The sequence below is a fragment of the Callithrix jacchus genome, chromosome 1 (assembly GCF_049354715.1).
Source record: "Callithrix jacchus isolate 240 chromosome 1, calJac240_pri, whole genome shotgun sequence".
Taxonomy (NCBI): domain Eukaryota; kingdom Metazoa; phylum Chordata; class Mammalia; order Primates; family Cebidae; genus Callithrix; species Callithrix jacchus.
Window position 1 is genome coordinate 97,415,417 of NC_133502.1, and position 24,157 is coordinate 97,439,573.

A 24,157-nucleotide genomic window follows, 5' to 3' on the forward strand; every position below is an offset into this window, starting at 1 on the left:
GCCAGGGTGGAGTGCAGTGGTGCGATCTCCGTTCACTGTGCACAACCTCAGCCTCCTGGGTTCAAGTGATTCTCCTGCCTCTGCCTTCTGAGTGTCTGGGACTACAGGCATGCGCCACCATGCCCAGCTACTTTTTGTATTTTTTGTAGAGACAGGGTTTCACTGTGTTGGCCAGGATGATCTCGATCTCTTGACCTTGTGATCCGCCCACGTTGGCCTCTCAAACTGCTGGGATTACAAGCATGAGCCACTGCGCCCAGCCTTATTAGCCACTTTCTATGTAAGACTCTATTCTAGTTGTTTTCCTGAAGACTGAGATAGATTTATTTATTTTAATTTTCGTATTTTTTTTTTTTGAAACACAGTCTTGCTCTGGTGCCCAGGCTGGAGAGCAATGGTGCAATCCTAGCTCACTGCAGCCTCAAGAGCATGTCATCATTCCCAGGCTGAAGTGATTCTCCCACCTCAGCTTCCTGAGTAACTGGGACTACAGTTGAGAACTGGCTAATTTCGTCATTTGTAGAGGCTGGGTTTTCACCATGTTGCGATCCACCTGCCTCAGCTTCCCAAAGTGCTGGGATTACAGGCATGAACAAAAGTGCTGGCCCTGAAATTTAGGTGATAAGGATTAAAGTCTGCTTTTGCATTGTGCCTTAACTTTTCCTGTCAGCCAAGTCCTGTGATGCTTGTCTTATCTATTAAATAGAATAAAACTGCTTTTCACCATTATATGAGATAATGTATGTTTAACTAGTTTATAACCTAGAAACTGCCAGATAGCTATAATGTTATATAAATACCTCTCCAATTAAATGTTAAGCTTTTGAGGGAAAAGAGTTGGCAAGGACTAGTTTTTGAACTTGTTTTTCATTTTTGTTAATCCTTAGCACTCTGTTATTGGGTATCTATTCAAGATACTGTGAATAAATTAATGAAGACTATATCAATTTGAAAATACTTTGAACTTTTATGTGCATGAAAAAATAACCTATAGGCCCTGGGTTTTCTTCATTTCGTGGCTTAAATAATACAAGATGATTCAGAATTTTAGAAATTAAGTTGATAGAGCGTCTTTAAGTCAGCATATGTCAGCAATATTTAGATTCTAGAGAGTAATGTGTAGTTTTTAAAACTTTATTATGGAAATCTTCAAACATTTACAAAAACATAGCATAAGATAATGAGGCCCCTATATTCATCACCCAGTTTCAACACATGGTGAGTTTTGTTTTAGCTATACTTTCACTCCTACTTCCACAATGAATTTTGAAGGCCATTTTCAGATATTATATTTTAGTCATACATATTTAACATATGTATTTCTAAAAGACAAAGGTCTTTTAAGACAGTCTAACCACAATGCCATTATTGTAACACAGAAAAATTAAAAAAATTTCTTACTGTGATGAAAGATCCAATGTTCAGACTTCTCCAATTGCCTCTAAATGTTGTTTTATGGTTTTATTTAATCAAAATCCAGCCAGGGATCACACATTGCATTTGATTTTTGTTGACATGTCTCTTAAGTCTCTGTTAATTTATAGGCTTCCCTTTTCTTTTCTCTCTTTTTTAAAAATTTCTCACTCATTCGCTAAAGCTGGATTGTCATGTAGGGTTTTTCACATTTGGATTTTATTGGATTGCTCTCCTGTGGTGTTAAGTATTTCTGTCTCTCCAATTTCCTATAAACTGGTAATTAGATTTAGAAGCTTGATCAACTTCAGGTTTGATTTTTGGCAAGAATACTTAATAGGTGGTACAATGAAACATCATTTCTGATTGTTTCTCTTTTTGTAGTCTTAAGATTGATTAGTGAACTCAGGTCTTGTAGCCTGATCCATTTAAAGGTGTCCACCAGCCTTTCATCTCCTGATTGTAGCAGCCATTGATGATCATCTTCTAGATCCAGTAATGTATATGGATGTCAAAGAATGGGGTTCTAAAAATTTTTTTTGATGTAAACAGTATTAGATCATTTAATTAGTAAATTTGTAAGTGAAAAGTAATATAATGTGATTGACTAATAATAGTCAACTGCTTTATTAGTACTTTTTTCTTAAATAGGATATTTAAGGTAAGCTTTTTACAGACTTGGGTTTTTCTTTTTTTTTCCTGAAGTTCTATTTAATAAAAGTAGCAAGGAAAGTCAGTTTTTGTATGGATGAAATAAAAATGTTTCATGCTTTTTTACTGCAGAAATCATTTCTCAAGAAGTTCAGTTGCCGCAGGTGGGCAAAAGGGAAAATCTTACTATACAATTACATTTACTGTCAATTTTCCACATAAAGATGATGTTTGCTACTTCGCTTATCACTATCCATATACATATTCAACTTTACAGGTAAGAACTGTAAATTAAATTGTATTAGATGGATATGTGTAAGATAATGGAAGAAAATTGAATTTAATTAAATATTCTAACTTAAGGATAATGATAATAATTGAGTTTAAATATCCTAATATAAGGAAAATTTAGTTAAATATCATAAGAAAAGGGTTTAGTGTTGAAGATTTTGGAAATTTCTTGAGGAGTAAAATGAGAATGTGTTTTTTTTTAATAGAAATATTAAGGAACTTTGACATGATTTTTATTTCTCATCTTTTGTTGACATCCACTGTTCTCTAAGCTAAGATTCCGTGATTTACAAATTTTAACAAGGTGAGATTTCTGCATGTTTAACCAGAATCTCATAGAAAATAGAATATTAGAAAAATGTGGATGCAATTTGAGTTTTTCTGAAGGAAAAATTGAGATCTTTTTCTGAAAGAAATGGTTTCATTATGGAGACCTAGATCCAGATTTCTAAAAATCTGGGGCATAAGAGTTATTTTGTGTGAGACCTTTTGAGATTTTGAATATTTTCAATGTAAAACAGAACAAAGAAATTTCAATAATTAAATATCAACTGTGATAGATTTATTCTCAGAACAGAATGTCTATTCTAATGGTCAAGGATCATGAATGTGTGGTCAGTTTACCAATAAAGAAATTGGAACACTATAATTAGAAACAAGCTCCCAAATTATTAGAGAGGAGAACATGAAAGAAAATAGTCCATAGAGCAGAAGAGATATCAAACCCTTAAGAATACTAAATGAGGCTGACAACATTAAATGAGCCTTACTGTACTTTAATGAAAGTTATAACTTACCATAAAGGTACAGTGTTCATGTATCTTTCTGTGCCAACTTAGTAGTTCTACTTTTGGGTAATTTTTCCTAAGAAAACAAATAAGAATGCACATACAGATATGTTTTTACTATTTATATTTGCTTGGTTTTATGTTATTGTTCTTTACTGATCGTGCCTTTTAATGTATTTTAAATTCTGCTGTCTTTCAATCCCTGTAGCATGATGTTTTTCGAGAACGACCATTGTTTCTCACATGGCCTTCTGCCAACCTTTTTGTAACTGGTGTTCTATGATTCAGTTTTGCCTCCTTTGCTCTTCATTAGTTACTCCCCCACCACCCAGACTATAGCCATAGGGCTCTTTTATAGCTAATCTTGTAATAAAATACCTTGCTTAAAACTTAGTGATTTCTCTTGCCCTTTGTTTGAATTCTAAAATTCTTATGATGGTTCACCCTGTTCTTTCTCTACTAATGCCCCTTCACTTTGTTTTCTTTTGCCATATCCACGTACTATTTGAACTATTATTTATTTATCTTTAAATAGACTTTAAAATAGATTACACTTTAAAGTTTGTCCTCATCCTCAATTAATCCATGAAATCATTTAAATTGTATCCTAATTCTCAGTTAGTATCTGTGAAATCCATGAAAAGTTAAATGTACTAGACTTTTTTTTAATTCACCTAAAACATATACCTATTAAACTTTTAAAATGGTTATCTACATATCACTTAGTTATCTCAATTACCAGTTGTATGTATACTATGCTTTGGGGAAGACCTGCCTACCAGGCCCTTCATTCTGTGACAGATTTTTTGTTTCTCACCTTTGTAGCTATAATGAATCTTACAGAATTCTTTGAAATGCCCTGTTCTGTCTTGTGGTCTTCTTAATATTTTTCCTTCTGCCTGTAGTACTCATCTCCGTGTCTTCTTCACTCATCCTTTGGATTTTAGTTTAAATGTAGTTTTCTCTAGAAGATCTTTCCTCACTGCCCAGACTTGGCTAGGCTCCCCTCCTCTTATTACAGGCTCTCACAGCGCTCTCTGTTTTCCCTAGGGTGGGGTTCATTTATTCATTGTTATATTCCAGTGCCCTGCACAGTTTCTGGAAAATGGTGACCACTCAGTCAATCATGATGATGTGAATGCACATAGGCAAAAGTTTGAAAACCAAGTAAATATCTAAAAATAAGGGATTGAACAATTTATTTTTGGTCTAGCCATATAATATGACCATTAAAATTTGTGTTTTCAAAAAATACACATTTTAACATGTTTAATGATGTGGTATAGTATTCATAATTACAAATATATATATATATATATGTGTTTGTGTGAATGTATAAATTTTTAAGTGATAAAATCAGATTATAAAAGTCTTTATGTAATTATGGTTTTGCTTATATACATTGTGTTAGTAATACAGGCAGTGCAATTATGGAAGTTTTAAATCTTTAAAACATTAAATTTTTTTCTTTGAGACTTTTTACAATAAACCCATATTAATCTTGAAATCAGGAAAATAAATTGTTAAAACTTGTGCTACATAATTTTTATTCTTCAAGTTTTAGATTGTTGCTGTTACAGGTCTACAATCACTTAAAATTCCAAAATTCAGAAGGCTTTGAAAGCCAAAAGGTTTTTTGGAACTCATTTGGAGGCAAAGTCTGACTTGAGTTTATTTAGAATATTGATTCCACTTAGGGTGATTCTTCATATGTATTGCTGCACAAATAATGTTTGTATTACAGATTGCTACCCTGACCCCGTTGGTGGTGCTGCATAATTAATGACTTAAACAATGTATTGCCTTTCTCGGGTTTCCCAAACAATGATGTTTAGATTACATCTGGCCCTGAGGGTTTTGGATAAGGGGTTAAGAATCTGATTCAATTCTAGTTATGTGGAGATCTGGATGCATTATTTCTGTATATCATCAGGACTTCTTAAGTGATTGTATACTTTGTTTTAAAATTTTTATCAAGATGCATCTTCAAAAATTGGAATCAGCACACAATCCTCAGCAAATCTATTTTCGGAAAGATGTGTTATGTGAAACCCTGTCTGGAAACACTTGCCCCTTGGTGACTATAACAGCAATGCCAGAGTCTAATTATTATGAACATCTCTGTCAGTTCAGTAAGTCTGTCTTCCTTACTCACAATAGCAGTCATTCTCACCTACTTTGATTTGCTTTCTCTCTATTTTATAATGGAAATAATAATAGGAACAGACATCAGAGGACTTGGGCTCTAGTCTTGGCCCTGTTATTGTCCAGCCATGGGCCTACCTCTGGGCCTCAATTTTTGTATCCTGAAAATAAGGGGCTACATGAGATGTTCTCTGAGATCTCTTTTGCTACTACTGTCATTTAGTTCTTACCCTTAGAAATTGTATTCAAAGTAGAACACAACAAATTATTTTAAGAGGCCATGTAGTAACACTATCAGTTTAGAAATGGACTGATTTTACTTGTAAATAAAACAACCAGAAACCTATCAGTTGTTTTGATAGATAGCACTGAATAGCTACTCATTCTCCCCTGCCATTTATATTTTTTGAATTGCCTCAAATGTACAGCTGTAGTAATAAAAATAAAACTGTTCCAATTTTGATAAGAAGGCAGAGTATTTTCAGGAAACAGAAGGAGCATATTATGTATGAAAATATGAGTGATGAGCTGAATGATTATTTCACTAGACTTGTATATCTAAATGTTTAGTGAAATTTTGGGGGTGTAAATTGCTGAGCAGATACACTTTTTTCTCTATGCTTATCAGAGCAACTATAAGACAGAGCTAAAATTATATTTTCTTTCTTTTCCCCATGATTTTATGAAAAATGGTTTTATATTTTAAACTTCCCCCAAGTACTTGTTCTTTATAAAATCAACATGACATTAAGTAACTAATTTTACATGTTAAATTAGTCATTGGGAAATAAATAAGTGGATCACATACTACTTACTGTTTTATGTCCTATTAGCTCCTTCGGGATATGGTTTTATTGATTTTATATTTGTTTCTTTTATAGAGCCTAGTGCAGTGCTTGTAGGATGCACCATTGAGTTCTATTAATTTATATCAGAATTCACAATTGAGTTAGAGACATTTCTAAAGCCCCAAAGTAAAATATACAAACTTTTAGTAGCTGTTCATTTTAATTTGAGATTTTATGTGTACTTTAGGAAATCGCCCTTATGTTTTCTTATCTGCTCGGGTGCATCCTGGAGAAACTAATGCAAGTTGGGTTATGAAAGGAACGTTGGAATATCTCATGAGCAATAACCCTACTGCTCAGAGCTTACGAGAATCGTATATTTTTAAAATCGTCCCTATGCTAAATCCAGATGGTGTCATCAATGGAAAGTAAGTTAAGCAATAGTTATAGAATATATTATAGATCATTGTGGTTGTCCTGTATAAACTTACTGTAATAACAGTGTCCAGGTTAACAAATTTAGTGATTTTTCTAGAATAAAGAAATTTTTGGTGGGAAATTCATCTAAGATAAACTTTTAAATGAATATATATTTTGGATACTAATAACAGTATGAAATGATGAGAAATTCTGTATCCATGAGAATATGCTTTCATAAAATGCCTGAATTGTTTTAGAAAAATCACAGTGTCAGGTTATAAGAAAGATGAACTCATACCTCTCATATTCCTTTCTTTTTTGTTAGTGGCATGAAGTTAGATTGTTTTATGATTAACACTCTTCTGGGATCTCCTGGAATGTTAGCCCCATCTGCTAACCTCTTCCTAATATGAGGAGGTCTAGTTTCTGACAGTTCTTCAGAGGGGAGATGGTGGAAGATATTTACATTGTAAGAGGAGGCTGCATTATAGTTAGTTGAGTAAATTTATTCTGGTAATTTGACAAGGTCTCTGTAGTGCTGCTCTGAAAGATGGGATTTAGTCTAGTTGTCGTGAGTATCTCCAAAGATGAGGATAACATGTCTTACTTCAGTAGAAGTAGCATGAATATTTCTCGTATTAGAAAATTATTGATTTTTTTTTAAAAAACAATTTCTTCTTAGTTAATATGTTATGTTATGGAACTAAAATGATGTCTATTTTTAATTGAGAATATATTGACTGTTAGAATTCTGTTTATAATTTGTCATCCCTTTATGATTATTTGCCTAAATAATTTATTTGCATGATATTTTTCCTACTTAGTACCCATAAATAAACAAAAAAGTATTTGATATTTTACAACAATGTATACTTTTCATATACTTGTCTTTCTCAGAAGGAACATTTAGGTAGCACTTTAACTGATGAAGTCAAGATACAGCATGCTAACAAAGCAAATGATTATTATGTAGTCAGAATTAAGATTTTTTCCCATATTTTGAAAATTTTGATTATGAATCTGAAAACGTACCACAGTTAAATTAATGTGACACAAAATCTTGCACATAGCAAACACTCAATAAATGTTTAGCTAATGAATATCTTATGCATTTGGTTGAGCTTACTATCTATACCTATTTGAAATGCTTAGTGGAATAGAATCATAAAGTTAAATCAGAAATGCATGTAAGGGTTTATTGGTACCAGTGTTTTTCTGTTTTTGTGTTTATGTACATGTAGTCATCGCTGTTCTTTAAGTGGAGAGGATTTAAATAGGCAGTGGCAAAGTCCAAATCCAGATTTACATCCTACGATTTACCATGCTAAGGGGCTGTTGCAATACCTGGCTGCAGTGAAGCGTTTACCTTTGGTAAGTAGCATTACTTGTTTTTACTTGGTATAGTCAAAGATAAAATGTCATTTTTTGTTATCAAGTACTTGTGTAATAATCGTGGGGTCAGATTCATCCATTAATGTTTGTATTCTTAATTTTACAAGGGTGAATGTTTATAATTCTCTTATATAAGCCTTTTACTTTTCTTTTTTGGTTATGAATATTGATAACTCTTGGTTTTAGATACTTAATTTCACTGCTTGAACAACACTAAGGTAACAATATGTATCTTCAAATTCTCAAACTAGGAGCTTATTCTGAGTTTTCTAGTCAGCTCTGAAGCTGTTAAATCTCTACTACACAAATGGGAAATGTAGTACAGGCATGACTGAACTGAACTATATACATATGCTTTTTCTGTTCTCACCAGCTTTTGATTAGGATGTTTTCATGATATTAGTATGTATATTATTTAATCTTTCTTTAAGAAAGAAAGGCTTTGCAGAGGAGTAAAATTGACATGTCTTTTAGTTTTTATTTTTTTAAAAATGATGCTCTTAAAGCCATACCCTTCTTTATGGTGTTTTTTAATAAATAAGAGCATTTTCTAGTTTTTGTTGTTGTTGTTGTTGTTGTTGTTGTTATTATTCGCTTTTAAATCAAAAAAATTTTTTTTGAGACAAATTTTTGCTCTTGTTGCCCAGATTGGAGTGCATTGGCATGATCTCGGCTCACTGCAACCTACACCTCCCAGGGTCAAGCTATTCTCTTGCCTCCGTCTCCCAAGTAGCTGGAATTACAGGCACCCACAACCACTCCTGGCTAATTTTTATATTTTTAGTATAGATGGGGTTTTGCCATGTTGGTCAGGCTGGCATTGAACTCCTAACTTCTGGTGATCCACCCACCTTGGCCTCCACCTCCCAGGGTCAAGCTATTCTCTTGCCTCCGTCTCCCAAGTAGCTGGAATTACAGGCACCCACAACCACTCCTGGCTAATTTTTATATTTTTAGTATAGATGGGGTTTTGCCATGTTGGTCAGGCTGGCATTGAGCTCCTAACTTCTGGTGATCCACCCACCTTGGCCTCCCAAAGTGTTGGGATTACAGGCGTGAGGCACTGCTCCAGACTAAATTAGGTAAATGTTTTTATAACCATTTGGGGCAGCAGTCACCACAGCTGTAGATTTGAACTATAATGAAATGTATTATTTTTAAAATGGTGAATAGTAAATACAAAGGTGATATAGGACCTTTAAAGGATTTGGCAATTCTAGAATTAATTATAGATCCTTTCCCAAACTAGGCATTAATAGGCATTATCACTTTTATTGGTCATAATTGTTAAATGGTGGCTCTTTTACAAGAAACAACAACAAAAGAAATTTAAAAACCACAACAGAAAAAAAAAAAAAAAACAAGAAAATGCCCTTATTTATTAAAAAACACCGTAAAGAAGGGTATGGTTTTAATTTAATTTTTAAGAGTATCATTTTTAAAAAAATAAAAAATAAAAGACATGTTTATTTACAATAAAAAGACCAAGGAACACAGACCTACATGTTTATTGGCTTGATATTAACTACCTTGACTTAGTAATATAAGGAAGTCTTTTAATTTTTAAAACACGTATTTTCAAGGTTTATTGTGATTATCATGGCCATTCCCGAAAGAAGAATGTATTTATGTATGGTTGCAGCATCAAGGAGACAGTGTGGCGTACCAATGATAATGCAACTTCATGTGATGTTGTGGAAGATACGGGATACAGGGTAATTATTATAGATCATTCATGACTTTTTGAATTTTAAACATGCATAAAAGTATAGAAAATACATATATTAACATATATGAACTACTCAGATTCAGTAAATGTTGACATTTTGCCATTTTTGTTTCAGATTTTTCATTTTAAAAGTTTTTCATGTTCATATTTTTCATCTACTTGGAATTCATCTTTGTGTGAGATGTGGGGATCTAATTCTGTTTTCTCTATGAATACCAGTTGGCTTGCACCATTAACTGGATAGTATCTCTTCCTCTGTCAATTTGATGATGCCATCTGTTACATACCTTATTTCACATATATGGGTGTATGGCGAGGCTATTATTTTAGCCATTCTTGTTTCTGTCTCTTTGCAAACAACATTTTTAAAATTACTGTAGATTTATAATTAATGTTGATATATTGTAGGGCAAATTTTCCTTTCTTATTCTTTTAAAAATTGTTTGACTCTTTTTTTCTCTGTACTTGTGAATTTTAGGATCCGTTTGTGGATAAACTTTTTTGGAATTTGCATTAGAGCTGCCTTGAATCTAAAGTTGGAATTATTATAATGATATATAACATTGTCATCTGTGACTACTGCCTATGTGTCTAGTCAAGTCTTATATTTAATAAAGTATAAAATTTTTTCACATAGGTGTGAAATGTTTGTTAGATTTATTCCCAAATACTTTATGAATTCTATTAGAGTTTGGAATGGAATTTTTCCCCACATATCTGCCTGCCCCTAATTGATCATTGTTGGTACATAGAAAAGCTATTGATTTTTTTTTTTTCAGAAAAGATTTCTACACATTTTTCAGATTCTTCTACAGAGGATTACATATAAGAATGGCATCACATTTCACAGTGGCAACACTGGAAGCAAAACTTTGTGGTGCAAATCTTCACAATTCTCAACTAGATTTCCAACCTATAAATTTCATACTTCATTCTGTCAGTAAGTGTGAAAATAAAAAAGGATGTTCTCAGACATTTAAAGTCTCAAAAATTTACCTCACAAATAGCCTTTCTTTGGAAGCTTCTGGAAGACATTCTTACCAAAATAAAGGAATATATGAAAGAGGAAGGCATACAGAAATTAAGTTCAAGAGAGAGACAAAGCCCAGGATAAAGATGGGGGAAGACCCCAATAATGTATGTAAAATGCCCAACATGTCAACAGTCAACAAGTGTTCCTGCCATACAACCTTCAGAAATAGAGTTTTATTAGGTTAGACTGCACTAAATAAAGGAAACCAAGTAGATTAGCACAGCTCAGTGATACAGTGAAGGGGACTATTTAGTCGAGATCCAGATAAATAAATGTAAGAAAATGAGACTAGCGAGAGGCCCAGAGAATGGGAGAAAGCTAGATGAAGAGCACATGCACAGAGCCTTCCCATAGACTCTCTCTGGAACAGCGCCATCATTGCCACCATTGCCTCACCTGGTCGTTTTTGCTTGTGTCATACTTCACTTCAAGGAGTTCTCACTTAGGCCCCAAAATGAAATCAGATCATACATCTATAGGATTATCTATCCTTTTACCACTTAAGAATTATAATTGTAAGATTTTCTATGTTATTTGATTAATGGGGTTCTCTTTGTACTAGGTAGTAAACTCCATATGCCTAGCAAATATGTCTGATTTGCTCATTTTGTCAATATTGCCACTATATAGCACAATACCTTATTCATAATAAGTACTCAATAGGTATTTGTTGTTAGGTGGGTTGATGGATGAATAGCAGACAGACGTGGGAAGGTAAATGCAAGACATTTTTCCCATTGTAAGAGATAAAATTAACGGTGTGGTCTGTTTTTTTCATTAAAATTATCTTGTCCCAAATTTCTTAAATGAATTTTTTTGAATTTTGTTGTGAAAGGAAACATAAGGTGATGCTGTAATTAGAGTAAATAATCCACTTTTCCCCAAATATCATTTCTCAAGATGTTAACAGCTGTTTTACATACACCTCCCCTCACCAATAGTTGTATAATCACTTACATTTAGTAATTGCATTAGATACAGCTAACTTTGTTTCTTTTTTTTAGGACACCTCAGAATCTTCACATGCTAATAAGCATCTTACATTTTCAGGGGTGTGTGTGTGTGAAAGTGGAGTATTTCCCTTAATTTTATAATCATGTTAGTTTCTATTGCTGTTGTATAGCAAACTACCAGAAACATAGCAAAACTACAGTTCTGCCCATCAGAAATCCAATGCAGGGCTCACTGAGTTAAAATCAAAATGTCATCAGGACTACACTATTTTTTGAGGCTCTGGTAGAATTGTTTCGTTGTTCCTCTCCACAGCCCTAGTATGTCTGTGTTTCTTGCATCATGGTCCCTTTCAGCCAGGAGTCAAATCTGACCTCTGCTTCCATTGTCACATCTTTCTCTCTTGCTGCTGCCTTCCTCTTCTCTTTATGAGAGCTCCTGTGATGGCAAGGGCCACTAACATAATCCAGGATAATCTTACTATCTCAGAATCTTAACTGAATCACATCTAGACAGCCCCTTTGCCATGTAAAATAACATATTCCTAGATTCTGGGGATTGAGACATTTTTTATGGCGACTGCCATACCATAGAACCCTTTTTTTTTTGCAGATAGGTTGGGAAGGGATGGGCTAATACACATAAATACTATGTTTCTGATGATAAATCATAGCACTGCTTAGTGCAAATGTTTATGTTTTAGGGGAAAATACAAAAAAATTGTGGCATATAAATGGAGTGTTTTTGTTTGTTTGTTTGAGACAGCGTCTCACTCCATCACCCAGGCTGGAGTGCAGTGGCACAATTGATGTTGGCTCACTGCAGCCTTCATCTCCTGGGTTCAAGTGATCGTCCTGCTTTAGCCTCCCGAGTAGCTGGGATTACAGGCACCTGCCACCACCCCCAGCTAGTTTTTTTTTGTATTTTTAGTAGAGATGGAGTTTTACCGTGTTGGCCAGGCTTGTCTTGAACTCCTGACATCAAATGATCCACCTGCCATGGCCTCCCAAAGTTCTGGGATTACAGGCGTGAACCATGGCGGCTGGCCTAAATTGAGTGTCATTTGAAAACATAACTAATCAATGCTCTTCAAAAGTATCAAGATTCTAAAAGTTATGGAAGGACAAAGGAACTGTTAGAGAAGGCAGGAGACTAAAGAGAAACAACTAGATACAATGTGAGATTCTGGATGGGATCCTGAAACAAGGCATTAGAAGAACTGATGACATATTGATAGACCTATTTGAATGAGATCTATCAATAGTATTGCATCAATTCTAATTTTTTATTCTGATACTGAACTGTGGTTAAGATATTAACATTCAGGTTGACAGAAAAATGAAAATTCTTTGTACTGTTTTTGCAACTTTTCTCTAAGTTTAAAATTAGCTTGAAATAAAAAGTTTACAAAAATATTGATTATTGCAGGTTGAGTGTCCCTTATCTAAAATGCTTGGGACTATAAGTGTTTCAGATTTCAGAATTTTTCTTTGTTTCTTGGAATATTTATATCATACTTGCTGGTTTGAGCATTCCTAATTCCAAAATCTGAAATCCAGAATGCTCCAACTAGCATTTCCTTTGAGCATTGTGTTGACATGTGAAAAGTTTTGGATTTTGAAACATAATGGATTTTTTAAAAATGGAAGTTAAATCATATATTTACTTTCAATAAGGGGAACATCATAGCATCCTTCCAGTAAGGTGAACATCATAGCATGTGATGCTACGGAAATGTGTGATTTAGCTTCAATAAAACTATTAGCTTTTTCAGTACCTTTTAATATTGCTAAATATTATGGATAGTAGATCATCATTCCTGAATGAGATGACTAACAATAATGTAAATTAGGGCTTTTGTTTATTTCTTTGACTAAGTATTCCTGATTCTTCTTGGGCATTAAGTAAATATTTGTTGAATGGATGGATGAATTAATTATAAATATAGACAAACATCTAATAATTATATTACCGTATTTATATTGTGCTTATAACTTTTAGTATAGTTTCATAGGAATTTTCCGTGTGAGCCTCACATGCTCTGTGATGTAGATAGGGATTATCATTGCTACTGTACAAATAAGTCCACTAAGACATCTGAGTCAGTTGACATGCTTGAGGCCTTGGCCAAAATTTGATGTGCCTAGGACTGAAATGAGCTTTGTTGCTTTAAGTCCTGTGTGCTTTCCATTCTGTCACGGTGCCTCTCTCTATTCCTACAGTTATGCCTAAACAAGTGCCCTAGGTTATTTTCCAAAAAACATTTTTGGTAACCTGCTGCTCTTAGAAGAGTTTCAAAGCACATTTTCTTTTTGGGTGCCCTCTCTCTCCTTCCCTTTTCTCAAATAAATAAAATGATTAGAATTATATATAAAATGGAAACACTCCAGATATAAAGTAGTAAGTGAAAGTCATCTTTTGCTAGTCATTATCTTAACACTTGACAGTTTTACCGTGTATATTGTAAGACTTGCCTCGAACACATCCATATAGATATGCATGTAGTATATGCAGTTTTTGTCTTTTTATTTTTATTTTTTAAACAGTACACAACAACTTGCTTTTTCCCATGATAATATTTATTGATCATCTTTTCAGATTATCCTGTCTGAATCTATCTCAGTCTTTTAAACAGTCAGGCAAAGATTTCCATTATGTATTTTTGTAGACTGTACCAAAATTTACTTACTTAGTAGTCTATGTTGGTAGTCATTTAATAAGTATTGCCAAATTATCTTTCATAAAGATTGTAAAAATTGATACTACCAAATACCATGAATGCTAGTACTGTTTTTTCACACCCTTATTACATTGTACTGTCATCTTTGCCAGGTGAAAATAATATCTGATTGTTAACCATCATACCTATAATTATAAATAAGTTTGAGTTTTCCTGTGTTTTGGCCAGTTATAATCTCTGTCTTTTAAAGTAGCCTTTTCTCATATTTTCTACTTACTTTTGTGCAGGTCATAAAATTGTTAGTGTTTTTTAAATAAGAACTCTGTAGGCCAGGTGTGGTGGCTCACACCTGTAATCCCAACACTTTGGGAGGTCAAGGCGGGTGAATCACCTGAGGTCGAGGGTTTGAGACCAACCTGACCAACATGAAGAAACCCTGTCTCTACTAAAAATACAAAATTAGCCGGGTGTGATGGTGCATTTCTGTAGTCCCGGCTATTCGGGAGGCTGAGACAATAGAATCGCTTGAGCCTGAGAGGCAGAGGTTGTGGTGAGCCAAGATTGTACCATTGCACTCCAGCCTGGGCAACAAGAGCGAAACTCCGTCTCCAAAAACAGAACTCTCTCTATAGATTACAAATATATTTTCTAATTTTTTATGATGTGTAGTAATTTAAAGTTTTATCGTATTTGTTAATTTCATAAATTGTTTTTGGGGATTTTGAGGCTTTAGAAAGATTTTATTCATTCTAAAGTTTTAAAAGTACAGTTCCATGTTTTACTATTTCTAGTTTCATTTAAAAGTATTTATTAATTTTGGATTTATATTCTCAATCCATCTAGAATTTAATGAAGAGTGACTTTAGATTGTTTTTCTTTTCTTTGCTGTTTTTTTTCTTAATGGCTATCCAGTTGTGTCAATATTTAATGAATGATCAATCTTTTCTCCACTAATAATAATGATGATAATAAGTTTAATGCATTTGGTTCTAATTCTGAGCTCTCTTTCTTTCTAGAGATGTATCTGTTCCTTTATCAGTAACACAATTTAACTTATTTTACATCTGTAAGCTAGTTTGATATGTGGGATTATTTCTCCAGTAATAGCCTCTTCCCCCACTCCAGTTTCTCAGGGTGTACCTCTATATTTATGCTTTCAGGTGAAATTGAGAATAATTTCAGTTGCAGAAAACTTGGGGGTAGTTTTGATTGTGATTGTCTAGCTTTATTAATTAATTTAGGAATGATTGGCATTTACAGTGTTAAATATCTCAATAAGTCTTTTATGACTAAATTTCACATTTTGAGCTTTTTTTTCAATTTTTAGACATGTTTTAGACATGATTTTATTTTGCTTATTTATACTGTGAATATGATTCCTCCATTATGTTTTCTAACTGGATACTATGTTTGTTTAGAAAAGCAGAAAATTCAGAATTAGTTAAGAGGCATGTTTTGCTGTTTCAATGGCAAGGGATATATAATAGAACATCCACATGGCTTTGCTCTAATTACTGTGTTTTCATCAAAACTTTTAAAAATGAAAAACATTTAAAATTAAAAATGACCTCTTGGTTTATTTTATCATCATTATTCTTGTTTTTAACAGACATTGCCTAAGATACTAAGCCATATTGCCCCAGCATTTTGCATGAGCAGCTGTAGCTTCGTAGTGGAAAAATCTAAAGAATCCACAGCACGTGTTGTAGTTTGGAGGGAAATAGGAGTACAAAGAAGTTATACCATGGAGAGTACTTTATGTGGCTGTGATCAGGGAAAATACAAGGTAAAATATCGCAGGTTTTCTAACTATGAAATATATTTGAAGACTTCCCTTTCATTTATATCTTGTGGTTTTAAAGTATATATTAAATGGTGTTTGTTTTATTGAGTTACATGTAATTCGTAATAATGGAATCATATACAATCTTAAGAATAGGTTTTTTTTGTTGTTGTTGTTGGTTTCTTTACTTCTCTGAACTAAATAGCTTGCTTGGATCCTTAAGAAATTCTTAAATCCTCTTTCTTCCTCCCCTTCACTCTTTTTTTTTCTTTCTTTCAAAAAAAAAAATACTAGAGATCTAGATTTTGTCAGATCCACAAACAAAAATTTCTTAAAAAAAAAAAAGAAATTCTTGGTTGAGTCTGTTTATAGTCATATTTTTTAAGAAAGCACATTATAGTACACACTTACTCATTAGTAATTTATAATACTATAAATTACTATAATAGTATAATACTATAAATTACTATAATAGTAATGTACAACTGGTACATTATTAACAAAAGCTTTCTATTTTAATTTATTGGGTATAAATATATTTTTATGCATTTAAAATAAACACATTATACTTATTTATAAGGCAGCTGATCTGTTATATTTAGGTTTTTGTATGTGTAGCTTTTATTTATGTATTCGTTTATATTTTGAAAAATAAAAATAGAGACAGGATCTCACTGTATTGCCCAGACTGGTCTCAAACTCCTGGCCTCAGGCAGTCCTCCTGCCTTGGCCTCTCAAAGTGCAGTGATTGTAGGCATGAGCCACCACACCCAGCCTTATGTGTGACTTTTAAATGTATATCTTTTTAGTAAACTTTTTTGTTCACTAAGACTACTCATTTGTGGTACTGTATGCTTTTAATGGACATAATTAGAATTTAAACTTTACTTTTGAAATGAAATACTAGGAAAATGTTAGGTGATTTTGGATTTATTAATTTTAGAGATTGAAGACAATGTGCAATAAATTGTACTTTAGATAAGCAATGAGCAAAACTGAGTATTTCTGTTTCTTGCTTTGTAAAATGTTAGGTGATTTTGGATTTATTAATTTTAGAGATTGAAGACAATGTGCAATAAATTGTACTTTAGATAAGCAATGAGCAAAACTGAGTATTTCTGTTTCTTGCTTTGTAAAATGTTAGGTGATTTTGGATTTATTAATTTTAGAGATTGAAGACAATGTGCAATAAATTGTACTTTAGATAAGCAATGAGCAAAACTGAGTATTTCTATTTCTTGCTTTGGCACAGATAAATTTTCAGGTGTCATGCTAATTATTTCACTCCTTCCATTTTGTTTGTTTTTTTATGGGGAAGGAGGATACTGAATCTGAGAATGATTTTTATATACCTCACATAAACATGGTTATAACTTTGTGTTTGAAAAGAAACAAGTAACTGGTTAGCATTTAAAAAGTTAACATAGTTGACATGAAATATTTTAGGACAGCTTAAATAATGACGTTTTCAGTCTGTAACAAACTGGAAGAAAATTACATTGATTTTGTAAGTGATACTAAAGTAAAGTAACTACTAACTTACTGAAATAAGTATAGTAGTAGTAAAGTGGAACTTAGGAAATTCTAGTACTTTCTGTTCAGCGACTCTTCCCTCAATTTTAGGTCGATTACAATATACTATTCTTCTTCTTACAAAGTATGAGATCTGACTCTTCCCTCAATTTTAGGTTGATCACAATATACTGTTCTTCTTCTTCTAAAGTGTAATATGAGATCTCCCTGAATATTGTGCAAACAGTGACTTCTAGTCAGTCCAGTTAGTTTACCAAGGGTATGGTGGTGCTGAGAGATAAAATGTGGCATTAGCACCACTCCAGCTTCCAACCCCTTTGCCCTGATCATTGCTTCAGTGGACAACTGTTGTTAAGGGTCTCATTGAGTGAGTGTGTGGGATGCAAAAAAAAAAAACTTGAGAATCACTTTTTTATAAGAATATAGGTGATTTCTAGGAAAAAACCTTGGGCTTTGTGATTTATGGAAACACACTATGACTTCTTAAAGAGAAGATTTATGTGTTAGGCTGCAGAAGGTGACTCAGAGCATCACTGTCTCTGAAACTAGCTTCTGAGCAGTGGGGAAGAAATCTTTCAGGACATTGATGACTTGGATGCCCCTGAAATCATCCATAGTATACAATAGTAGTGCTTTGTCACTATATTTGGATTCTACTGATAGACTTTCATTGAATGTAAAATTTTTTTTGATTTTTATTTTGATAAATTTGGTTATTAAAAAAAAGATTTTTAAAAAGCTAAGATATATTTTGAAACATAAACTGGTAAACCACTTTTGGAGTTTTAAAAAATATATAAACATATAAACTTTTACAAATAAAATGGATACATAATAAATACTCCTTTTTAAAGTTTTTTTGATATATAAATATATAAACTACAAATAAAATAGATACCTAATAAATGCTCATTTTAAAAGTTATTCTTTAAATATATAAATATAAAAACTTCTACAAATAAAATGGATACCTAATAAATATTCATTTTTCTTTGATACTGTTTAGTTAATAATGCATACATTGATTTAAAACTCTTACTGAAGGAAGTGTCTTACTAAGCCAGGACTTTCCTTTAATATCTAAAATGTAAGGTTTTGATCTTAACATACACTTTTAAAAAACCTAATAGACTTTATTTTTGAGAGACTTTATTTTTTAGTTTTGGGTTCACAGCAAAATTGAGTGGAAAGTATACAGAGCTCTCGTATATTCCCATTCTCCTCACACACACTTGACATCTCTTAAACTTGGTAACTGATAAGTGTGTGAATGTGGTAATATTTTAGGTAACAGTCTTTTTTACCAACAATATTTTTATCCTACTGAGTTTAAGGCTGTAAGTATTCTTTATTTTTATTGTCTGTGAAGTAATTCAGAAACAAGTATTATCTTTCTAAAACTTACAAATTAAAAGGTCAAATTAATGTTCTAATGAAGTCAGCTAGATCCCGTTTCCTAGAATATTTGGGAGATGGCCGAAGTATTTAAACCAAAAAGTTGAAAAATAAAAAAATTACCGTAAAGTTATATGCTTCATGCAGAGTTAAGTAACAGTTGTTACATTTCATTTTCTTCAGTTACTGTGTGCAGTAGGAACTCAGTCTGGTCACTGAAAAGCTGTTATAAAATGCTTTCTCTTGAATTGATATTAGCTGTCATCTACACCTACAACTTTTATAGGTACAAGAATATTGCTTTTTTTTAGGGATTTATTTATATCTGAAAAATAAATGATAAGGAGTATATTAATTTACAGGCCATTTTTGTGGTTTTATGTGATAACATTTAACTTTTGGTAAACCTTACATTGCTTATTGGGAAACTGTTTTTTAAAAAAGATAGGGAAGTTAAGGTAAAATACTCTTTTTTCTTTGGTAGACAAAATTCAAAGTGGGCATTTTGAATTGATGTGGTTGCTAGGAATTTATTTTACTACTCCTTCATTGGCTTAGATTTGATTCTTTTTTTTTTTTGACAGTTCCCTTTTATTTGTTTTTTACTGATTAGAGTCTCTTATTATACAGAAGTATCTATAAAGTAATGTTCAAGTATTCATATTGGAGCCTTGATTTTAATACTATAATATTTCAATATCAGCATATAAAGCAGTGGATTACAAGAAGTACTAATAAGCTCTTGTTAAAATGCAGTAAAAGTGTATTTTAACATTCTACAAGTAATGTTACTTGTAGAATTCATATTCTTTTTTAAAAATTTTTTTGTTTTTCAACTTTTTGGTTTAAATAGTTTAAATTCACATGAATTCTACAAGTAACATTAACCACAAAGTGTTAAGGTATTTTTTTCCCTTTAGTGTGATGCTGAAAATCATTTGCATTATAGTGAAAGGGAATAGACATTTCAGGAATTGTGTTTTAGGGTAGTTTCCTTTGTGACTTCTGTCTTGTATTGTTGAGATGTTAAGCTTGTTGAGTCCTAGTTCCATACAAAGTACCAGCCTTTTAATTTTATTAATATAGTTATACATTCTTTTTATATAATTTCATTGAGATGTAGCCAGAAGATAGCAAACTTTGTAATTATATGCATAATATTTCTTTATTTCAAGGGTTTACAGATTGGTACCCGAGAATTGGAAGAGATGGGAGCAAAATTTTGTGTTGGTCTTTTACGTTTGAAAAGACTAACGTCTCCACTAGAGTACAATCTGCCTTCCAGCCTGCTTGACTTTGAAAATGATTTAATTGAATCAAGCTGCAAAGTAACTAGGTAGGAGAAAATTGTTTATTCTTTTATTACATTTTAGTGTATTATTAGACTTCATTAAAATAGCTTATCATAGCAAGGACATGGAAATTTTGACAGGCAAGACCATGTTTAGAATTAATATAATTAAGTTAATACATTTAATATTTGTTCCAAATTATTGTATTGCTGATTCTTTTAATGTTGATATTTGCATGAGATTTTAATAAAAATATATTTCAAGTATTTTTAGTGCTTGTAATGCTTTACTTTTAGCCCCAAAATGGACAGTGTGAGAAATATCGTACTTAGCTAATATCTAAGTTAAGAGGGCTTAGACAGCCGAGTGGGGTGACTCACTCACACTTATAATCCCAGCACTTGGGGAGACCGAGGTCAGTGGATCACCTTAGATCAGGGGTTCGAGAACAGCCTGGCCAACATAGTGAAACCCCATCCTCCTAAAAATGTAAGAATTAGCTGGGCATTGTACAGGGCGCCTATAATCCCAGCTACTCGGGAGGCTGAGGCAGAAGAAACGCTTGAACCTGGGAGGTGGAGGTTGCAGTGAGCTGAGATTTCACCATTGCACTCCAGCCTGGGCAACAGAGGGAGACTCTATTTCAACAACAACCAAAAAAAGAGGGCTTAGACTCAGGAATATTCCAAAAGATTTTGTTGATGTCTACACAACTGATGGTTGTTTAGTGTCCTTCTTGTTATATAGATTAGAAAAAGCTAATTTAGCAATCCTCTGAAAATTTAACTACATCTGCCAAATATACTTCTAAATAGGTAGTCTTTTTCTCCTAAAATTTATTATATACAAATTTGATAAGTTATAGGCTCAGAGATAATTTAGAATCAGAATTCTTAATTATAATGCCAGAGATTAACATTTTATAGTTTTTTGTATATGGGTAAAGGATAGTCTCATTTTATAGAACCTTCATGATTTTTGTTGTTAGGCATTAATGTGTCACCAAATTTTTAAATTTACTGCTATATACTGTTGTATATATCAGTATAGCAGTTTTAGGTGAGGCAAACATTACTTGGAACTCCATTCTTCTTAAATGTGATAATAATCACCTGCATTTCTACCCTTCAAAGTAATCAAGAAAGGAAATGAATAGAAAGATTGTCAGATCTCACTTTTCAGTTTTAATTCATGTATTCTTAACATGTAGTTAACAGACACATTACTGTTGTTTTAGATATACTGAAATATCGTTTATACTTAACTGGAACTTCACAACCATGGTTATGATTAGACCCTTCACTGGTCTCACTCTTTTAAAAGAAGCATATATATATATTGAAAAGCACATATTTTAAAGAAATCACATATACTGCTATATCACAAATATGTTTTTAACATTTTGATAATTGTATTTCCATATAATTGATTTCCTTTATAATTATATTTACTTTGTTTTATATATTTAAAAGTACTATGAGGAGTTCATAGGCCTCATCAGACTCTTTAAGGGGACTGTGGCACAAAAAAGGTTAAGAACTTCTCATCCTTATCGTTGCATAAATGTAAAAATACAAACCAAGCCACGTGCAGTGCTCACGCCTATAATCTCAGCACTTTGGGAGGTGGGTGGATCATTCGAGGTCAGGTCAGGAGTTCCAGACCAGCCTGGCCAACATGGTGAAACCCCGTCTCTACTAAAAATACAAAAATTAGCCAAGCGTGGTGGTGTTTGCTTGTAGTCCCAGCTACTCAGGAGGCTGAGGCCCGTGAATGGCTTGAACCTAGGAGGTGACAGTGAGCGAAGATCATGCCACTGTACTCCAGCCTGGGTAACAGAGGGAAACTGTGCCTTTAAAAAAAAAAGTAATAATAGCCAATTACAAATTCAGTTTTCTTTTGAAATTTTACTGTAGTTCTTTCTCCTGTTTGTTGATGTAAGCAAACCAGTCACTTCTAACATGCAATCATTCTTCTTTGTCTATCTTAACTGAATTTTCTACATACTTCTGACTTTTCCTTGACTTCTGTATCCTGACACTTGTGAGGATTAAAGGTCCTCAATCTGAGTTTGTCTGTGTTGCATGATTATATTCAGATTATGCATCTTTGGCAAGACTATCATGGATACTATGTGCTTCTCATTGTATCTTATCGTAGAGCACAGTTTTAATTTGTCCCATTACTCAAGACGTTCCCTTTGATCATTTAATTAAGATGATATCTGCCAAACTTCTCCATTATGAAGTTATATTTTTCCTCTTTTGTAATCATATTTTTATGGGCATACTTTGAAACTGTCAGTATTCTATCATCCAACTTTTAATTTATTCATCCATAACTTTTTATTTATTAGGCTTATGATTTTTAATTTTACTTCAATGAGTTTTAATCTATTACTGTCATTGTTTATTTTGATCCTCAAAATTTTCCTTCTTTGGCCCCTTCAAACTTCTTTATGTTTTTGCATGTCCCCATCATTCTTTGAGGACTTTCTTGCTTTTTGGCAGAACAGGATTTCCCAGGTCGTCATTGCATGTTCTTTATCTCAGGGTTGGAATCAGTCATTTCTTCAGTGCTTCCTGATTCCTTTTGGTGGAAAGTGGTATTTATGTGTAAGCCTAGGTGCTAGTTGTTATTTATTGCTTTAGTGATGTTACTGCTCCCAAGTTCTCTCAGTGGACAGAGCTATAGAATATATTTAAGGATTTACATACATGAATTTATATATATGTACATACATGTGTATACATGCATGCACAAATGAACATGGATATAACCTGAAAATTCTGAGTTCACAGCAGTGATACATTCAATTCTGATTGTACACCTAAGGGTTAAGTCTAGTTTTCAAATTTTAAATATCTAATTCCCTTATTTAACATTGAGAAACACAGCAGTCATTATCTCAAATATTCTTTTTTATTTGATCAACCTGCCTGTGTGTAACTAATCTCCTGTCTCACTGCATGCCTTCCTCACCCTGCTTAGGCTCCAAAAATCAAAAGAGAGGGAGCTTTTAAAAATAATTTTTGTAATCTCAGTGCCTGGCATGCAGTATCTATTCACTGACCAGATATGTTCTATTAATGAGTCATTATGTTTAGGTATTTGTTGCAAATCTATTATGGGTAGAGTGTTGTGCTAGAATGCCAGCAAGAGTAGGAGAAGTGGGAAATGAGAGCTCATGTCCTGAGGGTAGCCGATAGTATCATGGAGAAAGCATAGTTTATGTTTGCGAAGTGGTATAATGGTGTTATAAAACAGTGCAAAAATAACAGTTAAAAATTACATAGACATTTGGAGAAAAAGAGTGACTGAGTGAAGGCTGAGTTTATCTGGGAGAGTCTTCCCAAGTCATTAAGTTTTAGAGTAGAGCTTGAAAGATAGTAATAGATGAGGTTTGATTAAGAAATAGCAGCTGGATGTGAAGGAAACAAAGTTAGTAATGGAAAATACAGTAGCACCCTTATCCTTGGTTTCAATTTGCATGGTTTCAGTTACCTATGGTCAGCTGTGGTCCAGAAATATTAAATGGAAAATTCCAGAAATAAAGAATTCATAAGTTTTAAATTGCGTGGTATTCTCAGTAGCGTGATGATGGCTCTTGCCATCCCACTCCATTCCACCAGGGACATGAGTCATTGTTTTTGTCCAGCGTAGCCACACTATAGACACTCTCTGCCCACCCCCTGCACCCCTTAGTCACTTAATAGCTGTCTCAGTTATCAGATGGAAAAAAAAAACAGATATATGGGGTTTGGTACCGTCCACAGTTTCACGCATGAACAGAGGGGTCTTGGTCTAATCTTCTGCAGTTAATAGGGGACTACTGTAAACTGGAAAGGCTTATCTGGAGCTTAGAAAACTTAA

The 24,157-nt window shown here is 33.1% G+C and overlaps 1 protein-coding gene across 17 annotated transcripts in view; it reads left to right on the forward strand.

Moving 5' to 3' along the window:
* AGTPBP1 (ATP/GTP binding carboxypeptidase 1) overlaps positions 1-24,157 on the forward strand; it is a 185,195-nt gene that overhangs the window by 138,645 nt on the left and 22,393 nt on the right. For all 17 annotated transcript variants that reach the window (XR_004744018.3, XR_013533181.1, XM_078367459.1 and 14 more), the window contains 7 exons: positions 2,197-2,341; positions 5,122-5,275; positions 6,324-6,504; positions 7,738-7,867; positions 9,472-9,603; positions 15,891-16,067; positions 20,168-20,328. Coding sequence is in view for 15 of the 17 variants with exons in the window: in XM_078367459.1 (XP_078223585.1) it covers positions 2,197-2,341; positions 5,122-5,275; positions 6,324-6,504; positions 7,738-7,867; positions 9,472-9,603; positions 15,891-16,067; positions 20,168-20,328 (1,080 nt within the window). In the remaining 2 variants the exon portion in view is untranslated. The remainder of the gene's footprint in view (positions 1-2,196; positions 2,342-5,121; positions 5,276-6,323; positions 6,505-7,737; positions 7,868-9,471; positions 9,604-15,890; positions 16,068-20,167; positions 20,329-24,157) is intronic.